This window comes from Myotis brandtii, unplaced genomic scaffold, assembly GCF_000412655.1.
Source record: "Myotis brandtii unplaced genomic scaffold, ASM41265v1 scaffold165, whole genome shotgun sequence".
Lineage (NCBI taxonomy): Eukaryota > Metazoa > Chordata > Mammalia > Chiroptera > Vespertilionidae > Myotis > Myotis brandtii.
In genome coordinates this window covers 251,889-270,478 of record NW_005356042.1, presented here as the reverse complement: position 1 = coordinate 270,478, position 18,590 = coordinate 251,889, and the positions used below count along the sequence as shown (strand labels likewise).

Genomic DNA, 18,590 nt, shown 5'->3' with positions numbered 1-18,590 from the left:
AGCACAAAGGAGGTGGGCTAGTAGTTCAAAAGAATCCAATATGTCTGCCACTCTCCACTTCCTAATGTCAGCTCTTCAGCCCTAGAAGGACCAGACTTTGTCTTGGACTAACCAGCTGGTTAAGAAATCACTGCTGATGAATGTGTATGCAGGCAGTTTATGGACCAGCAGGAAGAGAAGAGCATGTTCACATGGGCTATTTCAGAGAGTTCAGTGAAGGAATAATTTGCAAAGGAGTGGGCAGGGGAGAGTGAAACCACAGCACCTCGGACATGGTACCAAAGGAGAGCTGTCACACACTCCCACTCTACACCACAAGACACAAGGGAGTGAAAAACCCAGAAGAGCAAATCCTGGAGGGCTGCCCTGGGGAGACTTGTGTCCCTGGCAACCCCACAGAGAGGGAGTTGAAATCCCCTCCCCAAATCTGTAGGGCTCCCCATTGTCCATACCCTACTGGAAGCCAGAGGGAAAGGAGCCCAGATGATGCTGCCCACCCAGGTCAGCCACCTACGACACAGCAGAGCAGAAAGGGAGCCTGAGGGCAAATAGACACCCAACCCCAGATTTCTTCCCTAATGTCTTTTCAGCAACACAGGAATCAATTGCTTCAAGAGACATGTTGTGCATGGAGAACTGGGCACCCAAGCAGAAACAGAATGGCTCCCCACTCATCAGCTCATTCTTTAGTGCAACCTGGCCCCTGCACACCACATTGACAGCTCCTAGATACTGGGCTGCCAGGCCTGAGCCAGGCATACTAGTCATGGCTGCATGAAATCCAACAATTGTAAGATGGCAACACTTAAAACCCCTAATGGAATACTACTCAGCTGTAAAAAAAGAAGGAACTCTTACCCTTTGCAACAGCATGGATGGACCTAGAGATTATTATGCTAAATGAAATAAACCAGTCAGAAAAAAATATACCACATGATCTCACTTATATGTGGAATCTAATGAACAAAATAGAACCAGAGACACGACTGACAGATCTCAAAAGGGAGAGTGTGTGTGGAGGGGGACTGGATAAAAGAAGGTGAAGAGATTAGCCAAAGTACATATATGCATAGCCCATGGACAGAGACAACAGTGTGGTGATGGCCAGGGGGTGATGTTGGGGTAGGCAGGGACTGGGTAGAGATGGGCAAAGAGTGGGAAGATGGGGGAAATCTTTAATAGTGTCAACAATTTTTAAAAACCCATTGAGCCCTGACCAGTTTGGCTCAGTGGATGGAGCGTCGGTCTGTGGACTGAAGGGTCCCAGGTTCGATTCTGGTCAAGGGCATGTACCTTGGTTGTGGGCACATCCCCAGTAGGGGGTATGTAGGAGGCAGCTGATTGATGTTTCTCTCTCATCGATGTTTCTAACTCTCTATCCTTCTCCCTTCCTCTCTGTAAAAAATCAATAAAATATATTTTTAAAAAATATTTAAAAAACAACAACAACCCATTGAACAGGTGTGCCACATCGGCACAGCCATGGGTGAACCTGAGAGGGGGCAGTGAAGGATAGAGAAGTCAGACAAAAGAATAAAGCTGGGGCTAGGTGGGACACTGCTTCTCTGATGGAGAGACAGCACACAGCCTGCAAAGCCAAGTCTCTTTATTTTATAGCCAGATTCCACAAGGCAAAGTAAGGGCGTGGTCAAGATGTTTACAACGTTCTCGAGGGTTTCAAATGTACTCAATTACATGCACCTGATCAAGCTTTGTTTACTAGTTGTACCTCCTGCAGCCTATATCACTTAGCCACATGGGACCACAGGTTCGGACCATAAAGTCAAGCTTACAACTATAGCCTTTGGCTATAATTGTGCTGGGAGGGCTTTGCCCTCCAAACTAGGACTTGCATGTGGCTTTGCCATGAGAGGACCGTGCCCTCTCATTAGTCTGAGGCTTGAACCTGTCCAAACACTGTAGCCGCTCTCCACATACAGGCAGCTCAATTGAAACTCAGATGCTTGCCTAGCTACCCACCCTCAAGACTTCCTAATAACCCTTCTGTTTATATGTCTGCCACATGCCAGATCCCATGGCCAGCATTCTCCCCACATGCTCTGCATGGATCTTTAACACAAACCAGCGGTAGAGAGAGACTTACTAGTCCAAGATCCTGCAGAGACACATTGGCAAAGCTCTGGGCTAGCAGACTCAGCACTGCCTCACTTGCTTCCCCAAATGAATCAGCAGGACTGACTATAAGGAGTGTGAATAAATGTTGCTTCTTTCACCACCAAGCCTTTATATAGACTGTTCCATCTGTCTGGAACACTCTCCCCTTTCATCCCAATCCTCATTCCCTCAGGGCTCATACCCAGGAAGTTATTCCTCAACCCTTAGGCTGGATCAGGAGTGGCCCCCTCCTGATTCTCCCCATCACAGTTTAGATCACTCTGCCTCTGCTTCGCCCATCATGTCATTCTGGGCAGTCAGTCACTGGTGTGTCTCCCTCAAGGACTAAGCTATGTGTTTGTTTTCAGTGCTGAGTTAGACATAGTCTGTAATTGGAGTTCATAAAATTGTTGGGTGAGTAACAACGGCATGAGGAATGTTCAAAATCCTTAACCCCTGGTTAAGAGTCCAATGACCAATCTAGAATACAGCTTAGCCAGAGTGCTGAGGTAAGGTCCTTGGCAATGGTTTTGAAATGTGCGGAGACTGAAGGAGAGCTGTCCCAGGCAGTCACTAGGAGCTGGATATTAACCAGTATTTTAATGTCTGCTATACCTTAACAGTGTGCTTCTGGTTGAACATCAGTTCTAGGCATCTGAGGATCAAAAAGGTGGAGCTCCTGCTTGAAAATGCACAGCCTGGAACCTCCCTCTGTCCTTACTTATTAGATCCTGCTGTCCCTCCATCCTCTGGAGCAAGTAATCAGTCACCCCTCCCCTGCTTCCTCAGACAGCTACTGTGATTTGAATAACTAAGTAGGATGTTGCCTGGCAAACAGACCCTTAGGTCTTCGGCCCTGTTGGTACTATGGGAAGACACTCAAAACCCCTGGGGTCTCTGTTTCCTCTCCCCATCCCCAAGAGCTTCCTAGGCTACAGTCTTGCCCTTGCTTGACCTACTTGGGGGTCCTAGAGCTTGTCTGTCCCTGGAGGCTGGAGAGTACCTTTAGGAATCTGTCATAGAAGGGAAGGAATGGTAGGCCCCAAGACAGAGGTAACTGGAAGTCTGCTCCCTCGGCCTGTCATGAAATTTGCATTGAGAGAATGAAGCTCCTTCATGGCTGCCCCCTCCCTTTCCACCTGGGATAATCATGCTGGTGAGGTCTGACAGCAGGTGAAAGAGGCAGCCCCAGTGTGTGTGTGTGTAACCATCTTACCATTCCTGGAGGTGATGCCCCATGTCTTCCTGGTCAGGAGTAGGCGTCTGCAAACACCTAATTGGGACTACCTGCCTGACCAACTCTGGGGAGATGCCTATGTCCCAGGTGGGCCCCTTACTAAGCCTGGAGGTGAGGGGCAGTAAAGACACAAAACATCACCGTCTGGCTTCTCTTCCCAGACTGCAGCAGCCTGAAGGGGCCACCAGCACACCAATCTTCCAACCTTGGGGAGTCTTGGGCAGCAGTGAGTCTGCAGGTGGCCCACAAGACCCTGCTCAGTTTTGAAACGGAATTTTTGGACTGGAATTCAGATTCTTTGTCCGCCGGAGTTGAAGAATGAATCCACGGACAGTGGGTAGTATAGCAAAGGTGGAGATTTATTGATGAACAAGTATAGACTCCCACGTGGGGAGGGGGAAAGGGTCCCACAGAATGGACTCCCACGTGGGGAGTGGGAAAGGGTCCCACCGACTTCCTGTTTCCATGGTTTATAGCTGCAGTTCAGATTTTGGATTGTTGTGCTTTTATTGTCATTAGTTTCCAGGGTGTTTTTAATTTCTTCTTTGATCTCACTGGTAACCCAATCATTATTTAGTACAGGGGTCCTCAAACTACGGCTCGCGGGGCACATGCAAATACAAATATTGTATTTGTTCCCGTTTTGTTTTTTTACTTCAAAATAAGATATGTGCAGTGTGCATAGGAATTTGTTCATAGTTTTTTTTTAAACTATAGTCCGGCCCTCCAATGGTCTGAGGGACAGTGAACTGGCCCCCTGTTTAAAAAGTTTGAGGACCCCTGCTATAGTGACTTCTGAGGCCCTCCTCCCTCATTGTCTCCTAGGCGTTCTTCCTTCTTCTTTATAGACTTTTGGCTAGTTCCAGTTCCCTTGTCTTATGGAAATGTAACTTCACCTGGCTTCCTTGTCTTATGGAAATGTAACTTCTCCCCCATCTGTAGCCCAATGTTTTTTCCATGGACCCCAATTCTAAAAATTTCCTAAACCTGCCTATGTTCCCCTAAAATTCCTGTTTTAGTCTCACCCCTGCCCACTCAGCCTCAACAGAACCTGACTACTCCTTACTCCCCAAGCCCATTGCATATGTCCTTCCAGCCTCAGGACCTTTCCACCCATTGTTCTCTTTGCTGGGAATGCCTTTTCTTTCTTAGTAGTGAGCTGTTAGGCTTCATCCCAAGCACAATTTCCCCAGGGTGGGCAGCCCTTAGGGATCTCTGTCCTGTGGGGCATAATTCCAGTCAACAAGTGGATAGTGATTTGTTGTGGTAAGGGCTTTCACAACGCCTTTGACCTCACGTGCCACATGAGGATTCACACCAGTGAGCAGCAACAAGGACATAGAGGGGCTACTGGATCCTGGATGGGGATGGAACAAAATAGAGGGAGGTGCCCTGGATATAGAGTTTTCATTTGTTTGTGTTTGTGGAGGAGAGACTCAGCTTGGAACATCACATACTTAATCAGATGGGTGTAATGTAGCACCAGGGTAGGGGCCTGCTGAGGGGTGTAGGGTGAAGACGTACTGGTTACAGGATTGAGGTCCCAAATTGAAGGGTGCAAAGGGAAGCCTCCCTCCGCCCTCCTGGCTCCAGGGGAACATCCTGGTGAGGAGGACACAGGTGCCTGGCCCAAGTTTGTACTGAGGCTGCAGATGGTGGGGTAGAAGCTGCACTTGGAGTACAAGTGGGGAAACACTCAGGGGGCAACGTGGGTTGGCTTTGGTCAGGAGGTCATTTCCCTGTCTGTCCTGTCTGCCCAGGGATCCATCCATTCCACTGCAGAGTTTGTGGGAAAGCATTTACATAGCACTGATAGCTTGAAACGCATCTTGCCAAGGTGCACGGTCGGTCAGCCAGCCAGCTACGCTTACTGCTTACCGTGAGCTCCGTGAGAAGTTACATGTGTGCAAGATCTGTGGCTTCACTAGTTTGAGGCCAACACTTTCGCGCAGCACTGGGCCCTGCACCGCGCTGCTTGAGACTGTGCACCCGGTGTCCAATCCATGAGAGGCAAATAAAATAAACACAGCATAGGCACTCACAGAACACAGCATTTATTCCACGAGGGGGAGGGTGGTTCACTCGGTCCAGCGGTGGCCGCAGTGAGGGGCGGTGCACACATAGTACAAGCGCATGGCGTCCTGGCAAAAAGGATGCAAGGTTAGGAAGGTTCTGGATCCAGGGGAGGGCACAACATGGAACGTCCATCCAGCAGAGCCTCACCCCCAAAAAACAGACAAGGGAGCCTTTCCCACTAGTAAGGGCCCAGCTCAGGACGCCAGGAAGGGCAAGCTCCCCTCAGTATTGGTATTCCCGCTCCCAGGAAGGACCAAGGACACAGGATAGACAGAAAGCCTTCTTCATGCCACTCACCTCCGCACGGGCACTGTGCGACTGGAAGAATACCGCCTCCTTGTGGCCGCACCTGAGGGGACAGTTAGCCACTCAGTTACCAAACCCTTCCCTCCCTCTTCCTCCCCTTTCTGCCGGGTGAGGACGAGCCACTCTCCCTCCGGAATAGACAGCTGCGCGCTCACTTTTGGCACGGGTGGTCCTCGGTTCGCGGCAACGTGGGGTCCTGGGACACGTCGGCGATGATCTGGGTCAGTTCGCTGAGCGAGAAGAGAAGAGGGTGGATAATTATGCTCTGATAGGGGCTCCAAGAACCCCGTCCCTAAAGTCCGGTCCTGCACTCACTCCACTTCGTGCGTGATTTTGTTGACGTAGATGCAGCTGTTGTCGGCTTCCTGCTGGTAGTCACAATTCCGGCACTGCGGGAGGGCGAGTGGGGCAGGAAGAGGCCACTGAAAGGGAGGGCAGGGGCTTCCCCGGAGAGGACGACCAGGGGATGGAGTCTCAAGGTTGGGATAATGGAGTGTATCGAGAATCACCTCGAGATAGGGAAAGACGGGAAGTCGGGTTCATTTTGGGATAGAAGAAACCAGGACAGTCGGGCGGAACAGGGAGTAGCGGCCATGTGGAGCAGGGCGGGGCCACGATGGGGACGGGTGGACCCGTGGGAAGACCGGGGCACCCGCGGACTCGTGCTCACCGCGTAGAGCAAAATGCGGTTCTCCTTGTCCTCCTTGGGGTAAAGCATGTTGTTACTGTGGGGACGGGAGGCCAGAGGTCAGTCTGGGGCCATTACTTGCTCCCCTTCCACACCTGTTGCCCCGTCTCACCATTCCTGGCAGAATCGAATACCCACGAAACCCGGCTCGTAGGTCCCGTCCGGTTCCATAGCGCAGCACTACCCGCCAAGCCTCCCGCGCTCGCGCGCTCCGCCTCACGACCGGTCGCGGGAAGGGTCAGGCTTAGTGGCTTCGCCTCGAGAGGGGCGGAGCTGCACACAAGCACTGGCTGCTAGCGGTTTTGTGCTCGGCTCTCTGCGTTTAGATTTGATTAATTACTTGCTTCAATCTTTTGATATCCTAAAGTAATTGCTTCCGACCTGTGGGCCTCGCTCCCCCAGTTTATAGAATAGTATGGGACGAGAGCCGGGAATATGACGCGTCACGTAACGCGAAAAGCACTTGGCATACTTCTAGAAGCCATGGCTCTTGGGGAGCCGAAGGCCAGTGCGCATGCGCGCGCTACCCTCCGGGCGGGGGAACGCCTGCCAGTCTTTTCTCCCGGCTTCACCTTCGCCGCCCGGCCGTTTTCCGGGCTGCTATTGGAAGAACTGCACCCAGTCCGACCTCTTAGGATTGGCTGGACCACCTAGGAAAACGGGAGCGCTTCCGGAGCTGAGGAGACAGCGGCGATTGGCGGACCTTCCTGCAGGAGCGCGCCGATTGGCCAGGTCGGGAGCAGGGAGAGGTGGATATCCCCGTAGTGGCCGCGGCGGAGCCGGCGTGAGGTAGCTGACGGGGTACAGACTCCCCCCTCCCCACACACACCCCCACCCTCAGAGCGCAAGATGGAGGTGACGGGGTTATCGGCGCCCACTGTGACCGTTTTCATCAGCAGCTCTCTCAACAGCTTTCGCTCCGAGAAGCGGTACAGTCGCAGCCTCACGATAGCTGAATTCAAGGTGTGGCCGAGGGGCGGGGTCCGGAGGGGACGGGCAAGGGAGAAATGGATGGGCTTCCCCATCGCAGGGAGGGGCCAGAAATAAACCGAGGTTGCAAGGATTGGGGACCGGGCCTCAGTGGGGCGAGGCCAGAAGGAACCGGAGGTGCCAGAGAAGGGGGCAGGGCCTGGGAAAATCAGAGGTTTCAGGGGCGGGCACAAGAGCAGAGGGGGCAGGGCTAGGGATAACCACTTGGGTCCTAAAATGATGGCTCTTTTGGAGGAGTAAGGAGGGGTGATGGTTATTGATACAAGGGCGGGGAGTCTGGGTAGGGGGTGGAGCCACTGACAGCCTTCCTCCTCTGCAACCTCTCCACATCCCCTACTCCTCGCAGTGTAAACTAGAGCTGGTGGTGGGCAGCCCTGCGTCTTGCATGGAACTGGAACTTTATGGAGCTGACGAGAAGTTCTGCAGCAAGCTGGATCAGGAGGATGCGCTACTGGGCTCCTACCCCGTAGATGACGGCTGCCGCATCCATGTGAGACCTCCCTACCTGGGATCCCTCCTCCCCATTCATTTATTTATTTTTAATATGTTTGTATTGATTTTAGAGAGAGGGGGAGGGGGAGGGATAGAAAGATAGAAACATTAATGAGAGAGAAACATCGATGGGTTGCCTCCTGCAAGCGGGCCTGTGCCCTGGGAATCAAATGGGTCGTTGGCTAATCACTGAGCCACCCTGGCTGGGCCCCATTCATTTATTTATTTAACAAATGCTTGCCATACTTTGTCCTGTGTGATTACCAAGATAGGCCCCCATGAAGCCTGTAGTCCAGTATGGAGAGAGACAGACCCTCACCAGTGACAGCCAGAGTGGTTTGGGCTGGGGCAAGCCCAGGGGACTGGGGACACCCAGAAGAGGTGCTTGACTCCATCTGGGATTATCAGAAGGGGCTTTCTGAAGGAAGAGATGCCTAAGCTGAGACTTGAAGGATGAGGAAAGGACGACTTAAGAGAAGAGGTGGGAAGGGATGCCAGCTGGAGGAAGCAGAGTGTACAGAGGCCTGTAGTGTGAGGTGGGTCAGGGTGAGCGATGAGATGTGTTGGGAGAAGCTGGAACACAAAGGACCTCTGCATGCATCAGCTGATATCATCTTCTCTGTCCTCACACCCACCCGGACCCTCTGCCATATTCCTCAGGCATCTCAGCATCCCAGGTGCGGTTACCTTCAAAGGTGCTATACATTGAATGTAACCTGAGCCTGATGGCTCGTTTTCTATGCTCACATGGCTTACTCTTTCCTTCCAGTCTTTACTTAAATGTCAACTTTTGAGTGTGAGGCCTTCATTGGCGTCAGTGTAAAATTTAAACCTCCTTTATTTCTTTATTTGATTTTTGTCCATGGCTCTTATCATCCTGTGACATACTGTGCATTTTTCCTTAGCACCTGGAACAATGCATGGCACAGAGAGGATGCTCAGTGAATCATTGTTGGATGAGAGTTGAGTCCATAAAATAAGACTTGGAAGATGGTATAATTAACCTTATTTTGCAGAAGAGAAAACTTAGCTTTGCCCAGCCAGTGTAGCTCAGTGGTTGAGCATTGACCTATGACTCAGGAGGTCATGGTTCAATTCTGGGTCAGGGCACATGCCCAGGTTGTGGGTTTGATCCCCATTGGGGGGCATGCAGGAAGCAACTAATCAATGATTCTCTCTCATCATTGATGTTTCTATCACTTTCTCCTCCTCCCTTCCTCTCTAAAATCAATAAAAATATATTAAAAAATAAAAACAAAGAACAACTTAGTTTTAAGATGGAATATACTGTCCTAAAGGTGAACTATAGCTACATATTTTACCTCAGTCTACATGACTAGAATTCTAGTCAGTGTGCCCAGAGAACGGTCCTTTTTTTTTTTTTTAACTTTTTAATATCTTTCATTTTATTTAGTAACTGTTCATTGAGCATCTGTGTTACACCAGGGGTATAGCTATGAACCAACTCTGAGAAGGTTTCTGTTTAGCTCTGTCCAATCTGAGATAGATTTTAGCTAAATATTCACAAGAACAAATGTGAAGGGTTAGTGAGGTGAAGACCATGCAGAAGGAGAACAAAGAGCTGGAAATCCTATACCAAGGGACATGACCCATTAATGAGGACTTCTCAGAGGGGGTGCTGCCTTAGCAGAGACCTGAATAGGAAGAGTTAACTGAAGAAGGAAAAAGAGTGCCCCAGAAGAAGGGTACAGCATGTGCAAATACTCTGAGGTGGGAGGTATAAGTGGGTACAAGAGACTGAAGAGTGTCCACTCCTATGGCAGAGGGGAGTGGGAGCCAAGGGAAGACTCTGAGTTAGGAGAGCCCTGGTCTGACTGAAGGGTTCACAGGCCCTCTCTGATTATGTGTGGAGAGCAGACTGTGGAGGGTAGAAGGAGTAGGAAGACAAGTGAGGAGGCAACTTCCATAGTCCAGATGATGTGGTAGGGTGGGAGTGGGCCAGGACTGTGGGTCAGCATTGTATGGAAAGACCACAGCACTGAGACTGGGCTGCCCTGAGCAGCCTCAGCCTAGGGATGCTGGTAGGCCAGGCATGGACAGTGGCATCCTCAAACAGGAGGTTTTCACACATGAATTTGGGTATAGAGACAGACTGACTTCTGAGGCCATTCAGGGAAGATCCTAGAGGTGGAATCTCTGGGGAATTTTTATTTTTTCTAAAACTTTTTCTGTTTATAAATATTACCTATATTCGTTGTTTAAAATAACAGCAACCTCAAACTTACAAAAATCCCTAATATAGAAGTAGAAATTCTTAGTGACCCTTGACCAGAGATAAGAGCCATTTCTCTTTTGGTATGTTAGCCCAGTGGTTCAGGCCAAACACCTCAGAGTGTTTCCTGAGCCCTCTATTTCCCTCACACCCACATCCAGTCCGTCCCCAAACCCTGCAGGCTCCAACTACAAAATCCGTCCAGAATCTAAACTCTTCTCCCCCTCCAGTGCTCCACCCTGGCTCAGCCTCCATCCTCTCCCTCCTGGACATACAGCCACCTCTATCTCCTGCTCCCATATCCCTTCTTGCCCCCCAGCCTGTTCTCCACACATAGCCAGAGGGAACCTATGAACTCTCCTGGCTCATAGCCTCCCTGGCTGCACCTCATTCCAGGTAAAAGCAAAGTCTACAGTGATCTGTTGTGTCTACCATATCCCTGGCTCATTCCACACAAGCCATGCTGGTCTCTCTGATGTTCCTCAAAAGGGCTAAGGACAGTTCTACATCTGAGACTTTGTGCCTGCTCCTTTTCATCCTTCAGGCTTTGGGTCAGACATTCCCTCCTTTTAGAAGCCTTCCCTGACTACATTCCCAGGCTCCTTAAGCTTCTTTGTGGTATTTTTTTTACATCAGACCTTGTTATCTTCTGGTGTTTAATATACATACCTGTGTATTTGTATATGGTCGGTCTCCCAGCAGGCGTTTATCTGTTTTTGCACTGCATCCCTAGCACCCAGCACAGGGCCCAGCTGGGCGCCTTGGAAGAGCTCAGCAAGCAGTGAGTTAATGAACCTTGAGGGTGGTACAGGAAGAGATGCCCCAGGGTCTGGATGTTGAGGCCGCTTAAGAGGCTCTCAGAAGCCCAGAGAGGACAGATGTGCTGCCTAGAGGTTTCACGCGCAAGACCCGAGCTCCACTCTTTGGTTCTTGTGACTTGGGGGCCAGCAGTGATGTTGACGCCAGCGTTCAGGGTTCGTATAGGGGTGAGGAAAGGGAGATGACTAACGCAGACACCTGCTCTCATCCCTTCTGCCAGGCTCAGGAGATGAGAAAAGGCTGGGATAAAGTGAGGATAGAATATAGTTTTTCCTAGACAGGAGAGACTTAAGTCTATGAAATGCTCCACTGTGCAACTGTACCTCCACTCCCAGCACCCCAAGCCTCCGTGACCAGACCCTGATCCCCTCTGACCCCTCCTGTTACTATAGGTGATTGACCACAGCGGTGCCAGCCTTGGGGAATATGAGGATGTGTCCAAGGTGGAGAAATACAGCATCTCACAGGAAGCCTATGACCAGAGGCAAGGTATGGGGCACTTGGGGATAAATGGAGCGTGTGGGGGCCAAAAGGAGTGTGTGCAGGTGGGTGGTGATATTGGGGGACAGACAATAGACAGGGACATTGAGGGGAAGCTGGTGGCGAGGGCAGTGAGGGGGCAGATGGCTGGGAGGTGTGAGGGACTGTGGGAGGCAGATAGGTACATGGGAAAGCAGAGGGGGCATTAGAGGGATCAGGTGTTGAGGGATCGGGTGTGGGGGGAGTGGTCAGGGTCACATGGGGGCAGAGCGTGGTAGAATGTGGAGTGGGTAGGGCAGTGAGGTGATCAGTACAGACGTGGGGAAGATGAGGGATTCAGGGGACAGATGGAGGTGAATGTGATGCTGAAGGGATATGGGAAGATGGGGTGATGTGAAAGACTGGAGGCAGGAATCTTTCCTTTAGTTTCTGGATTGTGGGGAGGCCCCAGGAAGCCTGGGGAGAGGCCAGGGCTGTGGTGGGAGACTTGGGGGACTTGAATGATAGCCCTTTGACACCTAGAACAGAAGAGTTTCTCTGTGAATGTTAGCCCTGTGAGAGTGGAAGGTTATCTCATTAGGTCAGAGGCCCCACTAGATAGACTGTGTCTGACCCTCATCCCCTACCCCACCCACAGACTCAGTCCGCTCCTTCCTGAAGCGCAGCAAGTTAGGCCGATACAATGAAGAGGAGCGGGCACAACAAGAGGCTGAGACCACCCAGCGCCTCACGGAGGAGAAGGCCCAGGCCAGTGCCATCCTTGTGGGTAGTCGTTGTGAGGTGCGGGCACCTGGGCAGCCCCCTCGCCGGGGCACCGTCATGTATGTAGGTATGTGGCCACTGAGGCCTTATGCCCTGCCCTGCCTGATGTGGGCAATGCTGGGGACCCAGCCCTCAAGGAGATCCCAATTTAGTAGGAGAGACAGACAAAGCAGCTGACAGGGACAACCCAGAATGTTCATGGCAGGGAATTGGGAAGCAGAGGCAGAATGTCTGGGTTGTGATAGAAGAAGTGGAGGCCAGAGTAGTTAGTTCTGAGGCAAAAGTGTTCAGAGCTAAGATGAGGAAACAGGCAGAATTTTTAGAGCTGTGATGGGGAAAGCAAGGCTGAAGTGATAAGGGCAGTGATGAGGAAAGCATAGGAAACTGTGTGAGCTGAGAGGAAGTACCAGACCTCTCCTTGAGAGTAATCCAGAGTGCTTCCTTGGGGCAAGGACTATTTGAAGGAAAGGGAGAAGTGAGCCAGGTGAAAAGGGGGCTGAGTGTTCCAGCCAGAGGGAGTAATGAGTGCAAGGGCTGTGAGCAGGAACAAACTTGATCAGTTTGAGGCAGAGAAAGGAAGTAAGCATGGCTAGTGGGGAGTGAGCAAGGGGAGCATGGGCAGGGCTGAACCATGCATGACTTTGGAGATAGTAGAGAGGAGTGTGGGTTTTATTTCTTTTTTTCTTTTTTTAATATATTTTTTATTGATTTTTTACAGAGAGGAAGGGAGAGGGGATAGAGAGAGGTAGAAACATCGATGAGAGAGAAACATCGATCAGCTGCCTCCTGCACACCTCCTACTGGAGATGTGCCCGCAACCAAGGTACATGCCCTTGGCCGGAATCGAACCTGTGACCCTTCAGTCTGCAGGCCGATGCTCCATCCACTGAGCCAAACCAGTTAGGGCGGTTTTATTTCTTATAACAACTTTATTGAGATACTAGAGGCCGGTGCATGAAATTTGTGCACGGGTAGTGTCCCTAGGCCTGGCTGGCAATCAGGACCGATAGGGGCCTTCCTTCCGGCTGCCAGCCAGGGCTTTCCTTTGTTCCATGCTGCCCCCTGGTGGTCAGCGCACGTCATAGCGAGCTGTTGAATTCCTGGTCGAACTCCCGAGGGGACACTTTGCATATTAGCCTTTTATATATATACTAGAAACCCAGTGCATGAAATTCATGCACTCGGGGAGGGGGATGGTCCCTCAGCTCGGCCTGCACCCTCTTGCAGTCCAGGAGCCCTCAGGGGATGTCCAGCTGCCGCAGAGGCGGGAAAGGCTCCCACCACTGCTGCTGCACTTGCCAGCCGTGAGCCCGGCTTCTGGCTGAGCGGCACTCCCCCTTTGGGAGCACACTGACCACCGGGGGCAGCTCCTGCGTTGAGCGTCTGCCCCCTGGTGGCCAGTGTGCATCATAGTGAACAGTTGTTCTGCTGTTCAGTTGATTTGCATATTAGCCTTTTATTATATAGGACTAGAGGCCCGGTGCATGAAAATTCATGCACTGAGGGGGGGGTGAGGTCCCTCAGCCCAGCCTGCCCCCTCTCACAGTCTGGGAGCCCTCAGGGGATGTCCTATTGACGGCTTAGGCTCCCTCCCCGCGGAGAGCGGGCCTAAGCCGCAGTCTGGCCTCCCTCTGCGGGAGGCAACCGGCTGATCAGGGGAAGGTGATGCCCCCATCACACCTCCACTGCTGCCACTGCTGGCTGCCGCGGCTGCCTGAGCCTTGGGCCCTTGCAGCAGCAGCTGCCATCCGTGGCTTGCCTGAGCCTTGGGCAGCCGCTGCTGCTTTGTCCAGAAGGACGTCCAGAAGACGTCTGCCCTAATTAGCATATTACCCTTTTATTAGTATAGATATATAGATAATTAATATATCATAAAACTCACCCATTTAAAGTGTACATTATTCATTCATTGGTTTTTAGTATGTTCACAGAATTGTGTAACCAACACCACAATCAATTTTAGAACATTTTATCACCCCAAAAAAAACCCATAATCACTAGCTCAGTGATGGCGAACCTATGACACATGTGTCAGAGGTGACACTCGAACTCATTTTTTTGGTTGATTTTTCTTTGTTAAATGGCATTTAAATATATAAAATAAATATCAAAAATATAAATCTTTGTTTTACTATGGTTGCAAACATCAAAAAATTTCTATATGTGACACGGCACCAGAGTTAAGTTAGGGTTTTTCAAAATGCTGACACGCCGAGCTCAAAAGGTTCGCCATCACTGCACTAACTGCCACTCTTCATTTCTGAAACCCTGTCTCTTCCAGTCCTAGGAAGTCATATAGATTTATCTTTTCTGGATGTTTTATATAAATGGAATCATGTTATATTATGTGGTCTTTTGTGACTGCCTTCTTTCACCTAGCATGTTTTCAAGTTTCATGTATTAGAATAACGTTGCTATGTACATTTTTGTATAAGTTTTTGTGTGGACATATATTTTCCTTTCTCTATACCTAAGAGTGGGATTGCTGGGTCATATGGTAACTCCATATTTAACCTTTTGCGGAACTGCCAGATTATTTTCTACAGTGGCTGCAATTTCTCCACATAATAGTTATTCTAATGGGTGTGAAGTGGTAAAGCATATGGGTTTGATTTGCAGTTCTTTGATGGCCAATGATATTGAGCATCTTTTCATGTATTTAAATGGCAATCTGTATATCTTCTTTAGAGAAATGTCTATTCACATCCTTTTGCCCATTTTAAAATCGAATTGTTTGTCTTTTTGTTTTTGAGTTGTGTATTAGTTTGCTAGGACTGCCATAACAAAGTATCACACACTGGATGGTTTAAACAACAGAAATTTATTTCTCATAGTTCTGGAGGCTGGAAGTCCAAGATCAAGGCCTTGGCAGGTTTGGTTTTTTCTGCCTATCGTTGGTTTGTAGAAGGCCATCTCCTCTCTGTATCTTAACATGGTCTTTCCCTCTGTGTGCATTGACTCATTTCTGGTGTCTCTTTGTGTCTCCAAATTTCTTCCCATAAAGGACACCAGTCAGTTTTAATCACACATTAACTTAATCAAAAGCTCTTTATGTATTCTAGATACAATTCCCTTATTAAATATATGATTTGCAAATGTTTTCTCCCATTCTGTGGGTTGGTTTTTGTTTGTTTGTTTTTAAATTATTTATTTAATCTTTATTGTTGAAAGTATTACATATGTCCTCTTTTTCCCCCATGGGTTGGTTGTTTTTTTACTTTCCTGATAGTGTCCTTTGAAGCACAAAAGTTTTTTTATTTTTATGAAGCTCAGTTTATCTGGTTTTTTTTTTCTTTTGTTGCTTGAGCTTTAGGTATTATAGCTAAGAAGTCAGTGCCTAATACAGGGTCACAAAGATTTATGTCTGTATTTTTTCTAAGAGTTTTATATATATTTATATATTACAAATCTCAGCTGACTTGTTTTTTCTCTCTTTTTTTCCCCCCCCATCACCATTTATTCCCTCATACCCTCTTCTACCTTCACCCACCCCCCTCTCCTCTTTCTAAGACTTTTATAGTGTTACATCTTACATTAGGGCTTTGATGACCTTATTTTGTGTTCATTTTTGTGTATAGTATGAGGTATGAGTCCAATATCATTCTCTTGCATGCAGATATCTTGTTGTTCCAGCATTATTGTTATTATTATTATTATTTATTATTGATTTCAGAGAGGAAGGGAGAGGAAGAGATAGAAACATCAATGATGAGAATCATTGATTGGCTACCTCCTGCACACCCCGCACTGGGGATGGAGCCCGAAACCTGGGCATGTGCCCTTGACCAGAATCGAACCTAGGACCCTTCAGTCCATAGGCTGACGCTCTATCCACTGAGCCAAACCAGCTAGGGCGTCCCAGCATTATTTGTTGAAAAGATTATTTTCTCATTGAATTGTCTTGGTACCCTTGTCAGAAATCATTTAACTATAAGCAGTGTGGACTTTATGCTGAGTGGGATTGGCAGCCTTTGAGGAATTTGGATCAAGATAGTGGTGCTATTTCCCTTTGATTTTTACAAAGATCCCTTTGGCTGGGAGTGTCAAATGAGTAGGGAGTAAGGGGTAGGAGCAGAGCGACCAGTGAAAGCGGCTACCACATTAGTCTGGGCAGGAGATGGCAGTGGTCCTAGTAAGGAATAGTTTTCCTCAGTGGGCAGGCACAAATCTGGGATGAGCTGTGTCTGGAGTTTATTGGGATTTCTCCTCTGGGCAGGACTCACAGATTTCAAGCCTGGCTATTGGATTGGCGTACGCTTCGATGAGCCACTAGGGAAAAACGACGGCAGGTAATAAGTATTCCCACTCAGGTGTCTGTGTGTGTGTCTGTACCTGTGTCTGTGCTTGCATATGTGAGCATATATGTGTAAGTGCATGCATATACTACTGGGCGAGCCTATCCATCCTAGCATCTGGGGAGGGAGCCATGTTGGGAGCTGTCTGACCACCAACTTTTCTATCATGCCCGGCAGTGTGAATGGGAAACGCTACTTTGAATGCCAGGCCAAGTACGGTGCCTTCTTCAAGCCGTCAGTTGTGACCGTGGGGGATTTCCCTGAGGAGGACTACGGGTTGGATGAGATGTAATGCCCAAGGAAGGGCATCCTCTTGCTCCAGCTACCTTGCCCACTTATTGCCCCTCCCTATGTGTGCCCATGACTCTCTTCCCCGACCCTGTTTTTATTTTACTCACTTTGTTCTTGCCATTGACTTTTGAGACTTGTGTATTAAATTTGCTGGACCTAGCCCTGGCCAAGTAGCTCAGTTGGTTAGAGTGTCATTCCTATATGCCAAGGTTGTGGGTTCAATCCTGATCAGGGCACATACAAGGGTCAACCAATGAATGCATAAAGAAGTGGAACAAATTGATCTCTCTCTCTCTCTCTCTCTCCTCCCATCCCCTCTTTTCCTCTCTCTCTAAAATCAATAAATTAAAATTTCAAGAAAAATTGTTAATTGCCAGACATGGGAAGCCTTTGGAAGACTTGGTGATTATAGGAAGGGCTGGGGCAGCTGGGTAGGAAAGGGTGAAATAGGAGGTTGAACAAAGTAGAGGTAGGACAGGGTGAGGCTTTATCCCCTAGCTGGTAGCTGGAGGCTCATGAGACTCTTTTATGTCCTTTATTGGTTAATATAATATTCTGCTGCTATGACAGATAGGCCCACAATAATAGTGGCTTTCGCAAAATCTAAGTTCATTTCCATGTAAGGACTTATTCAATCATAAGAACTAATGTGACCCCTCCATGTCAAATGCCAGTCTTCATCTCCATATATCTTGTTGCTCTCCCATCTCATCCTCCTGATTCCTACCTCATCTGCTCCAGGCACCCGGAGCAGAGAGGAGGGGATACCCCTTGTTTTTAGGAATATATATGTACAACTCAAAACTTGTTCCTGTTAGGTCTGATCAAATAATTGAATCGATACCCCCTCCCCTGGGAACTGACCTTTAGACCGGCGGTTGCCAACTGGTGGTCCATGAGGTCCGAAAGGTTGGCGACTGCTGGTTTAAGGAAACCTTTGGAGCAGCGGTCACCAACCGGTGGTCCGCGGGCCACTGGTGGTTCATGAGGTCTGAAAGGTTGGCGACCGCTGCTTTAGACCACTTCACAACCGACATACCCCCTTTTTTTTATATATATATATTTTATTGATTTTTCACAGAGAGGAAGGGAAAGGGATAGAGAGCCAGAAACATCGATGAGAGAGAAACATTGATCAGCTGCCTCCTGCACACTCCCCACTGGGTATGCGCCCGCAACCAAGGCACATGCCCCTGACCAGAATTGAACCTGGGACCCTTGAGTCCGCAGGCCAACACTCCATCCGCTGAGCCAAACCAGTCAGGGCCCGACATACCCTTTTGTTTAGACCACATTCCATTTGCTTAGACCACGTTCCATTTGCTAAGACCATTAACCTTCCCCCCTCCCGACCTTCCCAGGATTTGGACCACCCAGAGAATTCTCCGCCCAGAAAAAGCCCACCTAGAGTCCTTTAAAACCTCTGACTCCCCATTCCTGGCTGCTGGCACCATTTGGGGGCTCAGCCCATCTGGGTTTCCAGATGATCTAATAAATTCATAATTCTTTACCACTTTCAGCCTCGTATGTACTCCTTTGGCAACCCTAATAGTCCTATTTCGTTGGCTAGAATTCTGTCTTGTGGCCATTTGTAACTGCAAAGGGGGCTGAGAATTTTTTTTTTAACTTTTTAAAGAAGTCTGTTTATTGAAAGGATCTGAAAATAGTAATAAGACTTTCAACAACATTTAATAAATTCTCAGGATATTAACAATATGAAACATTAAGAATTTACTTTAAAAACTCAGCTTTCTAGACCATCCCAACATCATGCTGCTTCAGGGCGTGGGTAACGCTGGAATTTTG

At 49.0% G+C, this 18,590-nt stretch overlaps 3 protein-coding genes across 3 annotated transcripts; 2 read left to right on the top strand and 1 right to left on the bottom strand.

Annotated features, from left to right (window-relative positions):
• The first annotated feature begins 3,345 nt into the window (after positions 1-3,345).
• Positions 3,346-5,331, top strand: OVOL3 (ovo-like zinc finger 3). The gene is given in 6 exon segments (XM_014536773.1): positions 3,346-3,439; positions 3,514-3,578; positions 4,519-4,672; positions 5,113-5,222; positions 5,225-5,288; positions 5,291-5,331. Coding segments are annotated over 6 exon segments (528 nt in total).
• Positions 5,332-5,385: 54 nt separating this feature from the next.
• On the bottom strand, positions 5,386-6,686 carry POLR2I (polymerase (RNA) II (DNA directed) polypeptide I, 14.5kDa). Its single transcript, XM_005862401.2, has 6 exons — positions 6,535-6,686; positions 6,405-6,459; positions 6,050-6,123; positions 5,890-5,964; positions 5,726-5,777; positions 5,386-5,493 (listed from the first exon to the last, which is right to left on the bottom strand). Exons 1-6 carry the CDS (start codon positions 6,591-6,593, stop codon positions 5,431-5,433), a joined length of 378 nt encoding a protein of 125 aa, XP_005862463.1. The 5' UTR covers positions 6,594-6,686; the 3' UTR covers positions 5,386-5,430.
• Positions 6,687-7,177: 491 nt separating this feature from the next.
• TBCB (tubulin folding cofactor B) lies at positions 7,178-16,957 on the top strand. Its single transcript, XM_005862400.2, has 6 exons — positions 7,178-7,385; positions 7,759-7,902; positions 11,349-11,445; positions 12,074-12,265; positions 16,415-16,487; positions 16,671-16,957. The coding sequence occupies exons 1-6, from the start codon at positions 7,272-7,274 to the stop codon at positions 16,783-16,785; spliced, it is 735 nt and encodes a 244-aa protein (XP_005862462.1). The 5' UTR covers positions 7,178-7,271; the 3' UTR covers positions 16,786-16,957.
• Positions 16,958-18,590: the final 1,633 nt, after the last annotated feature.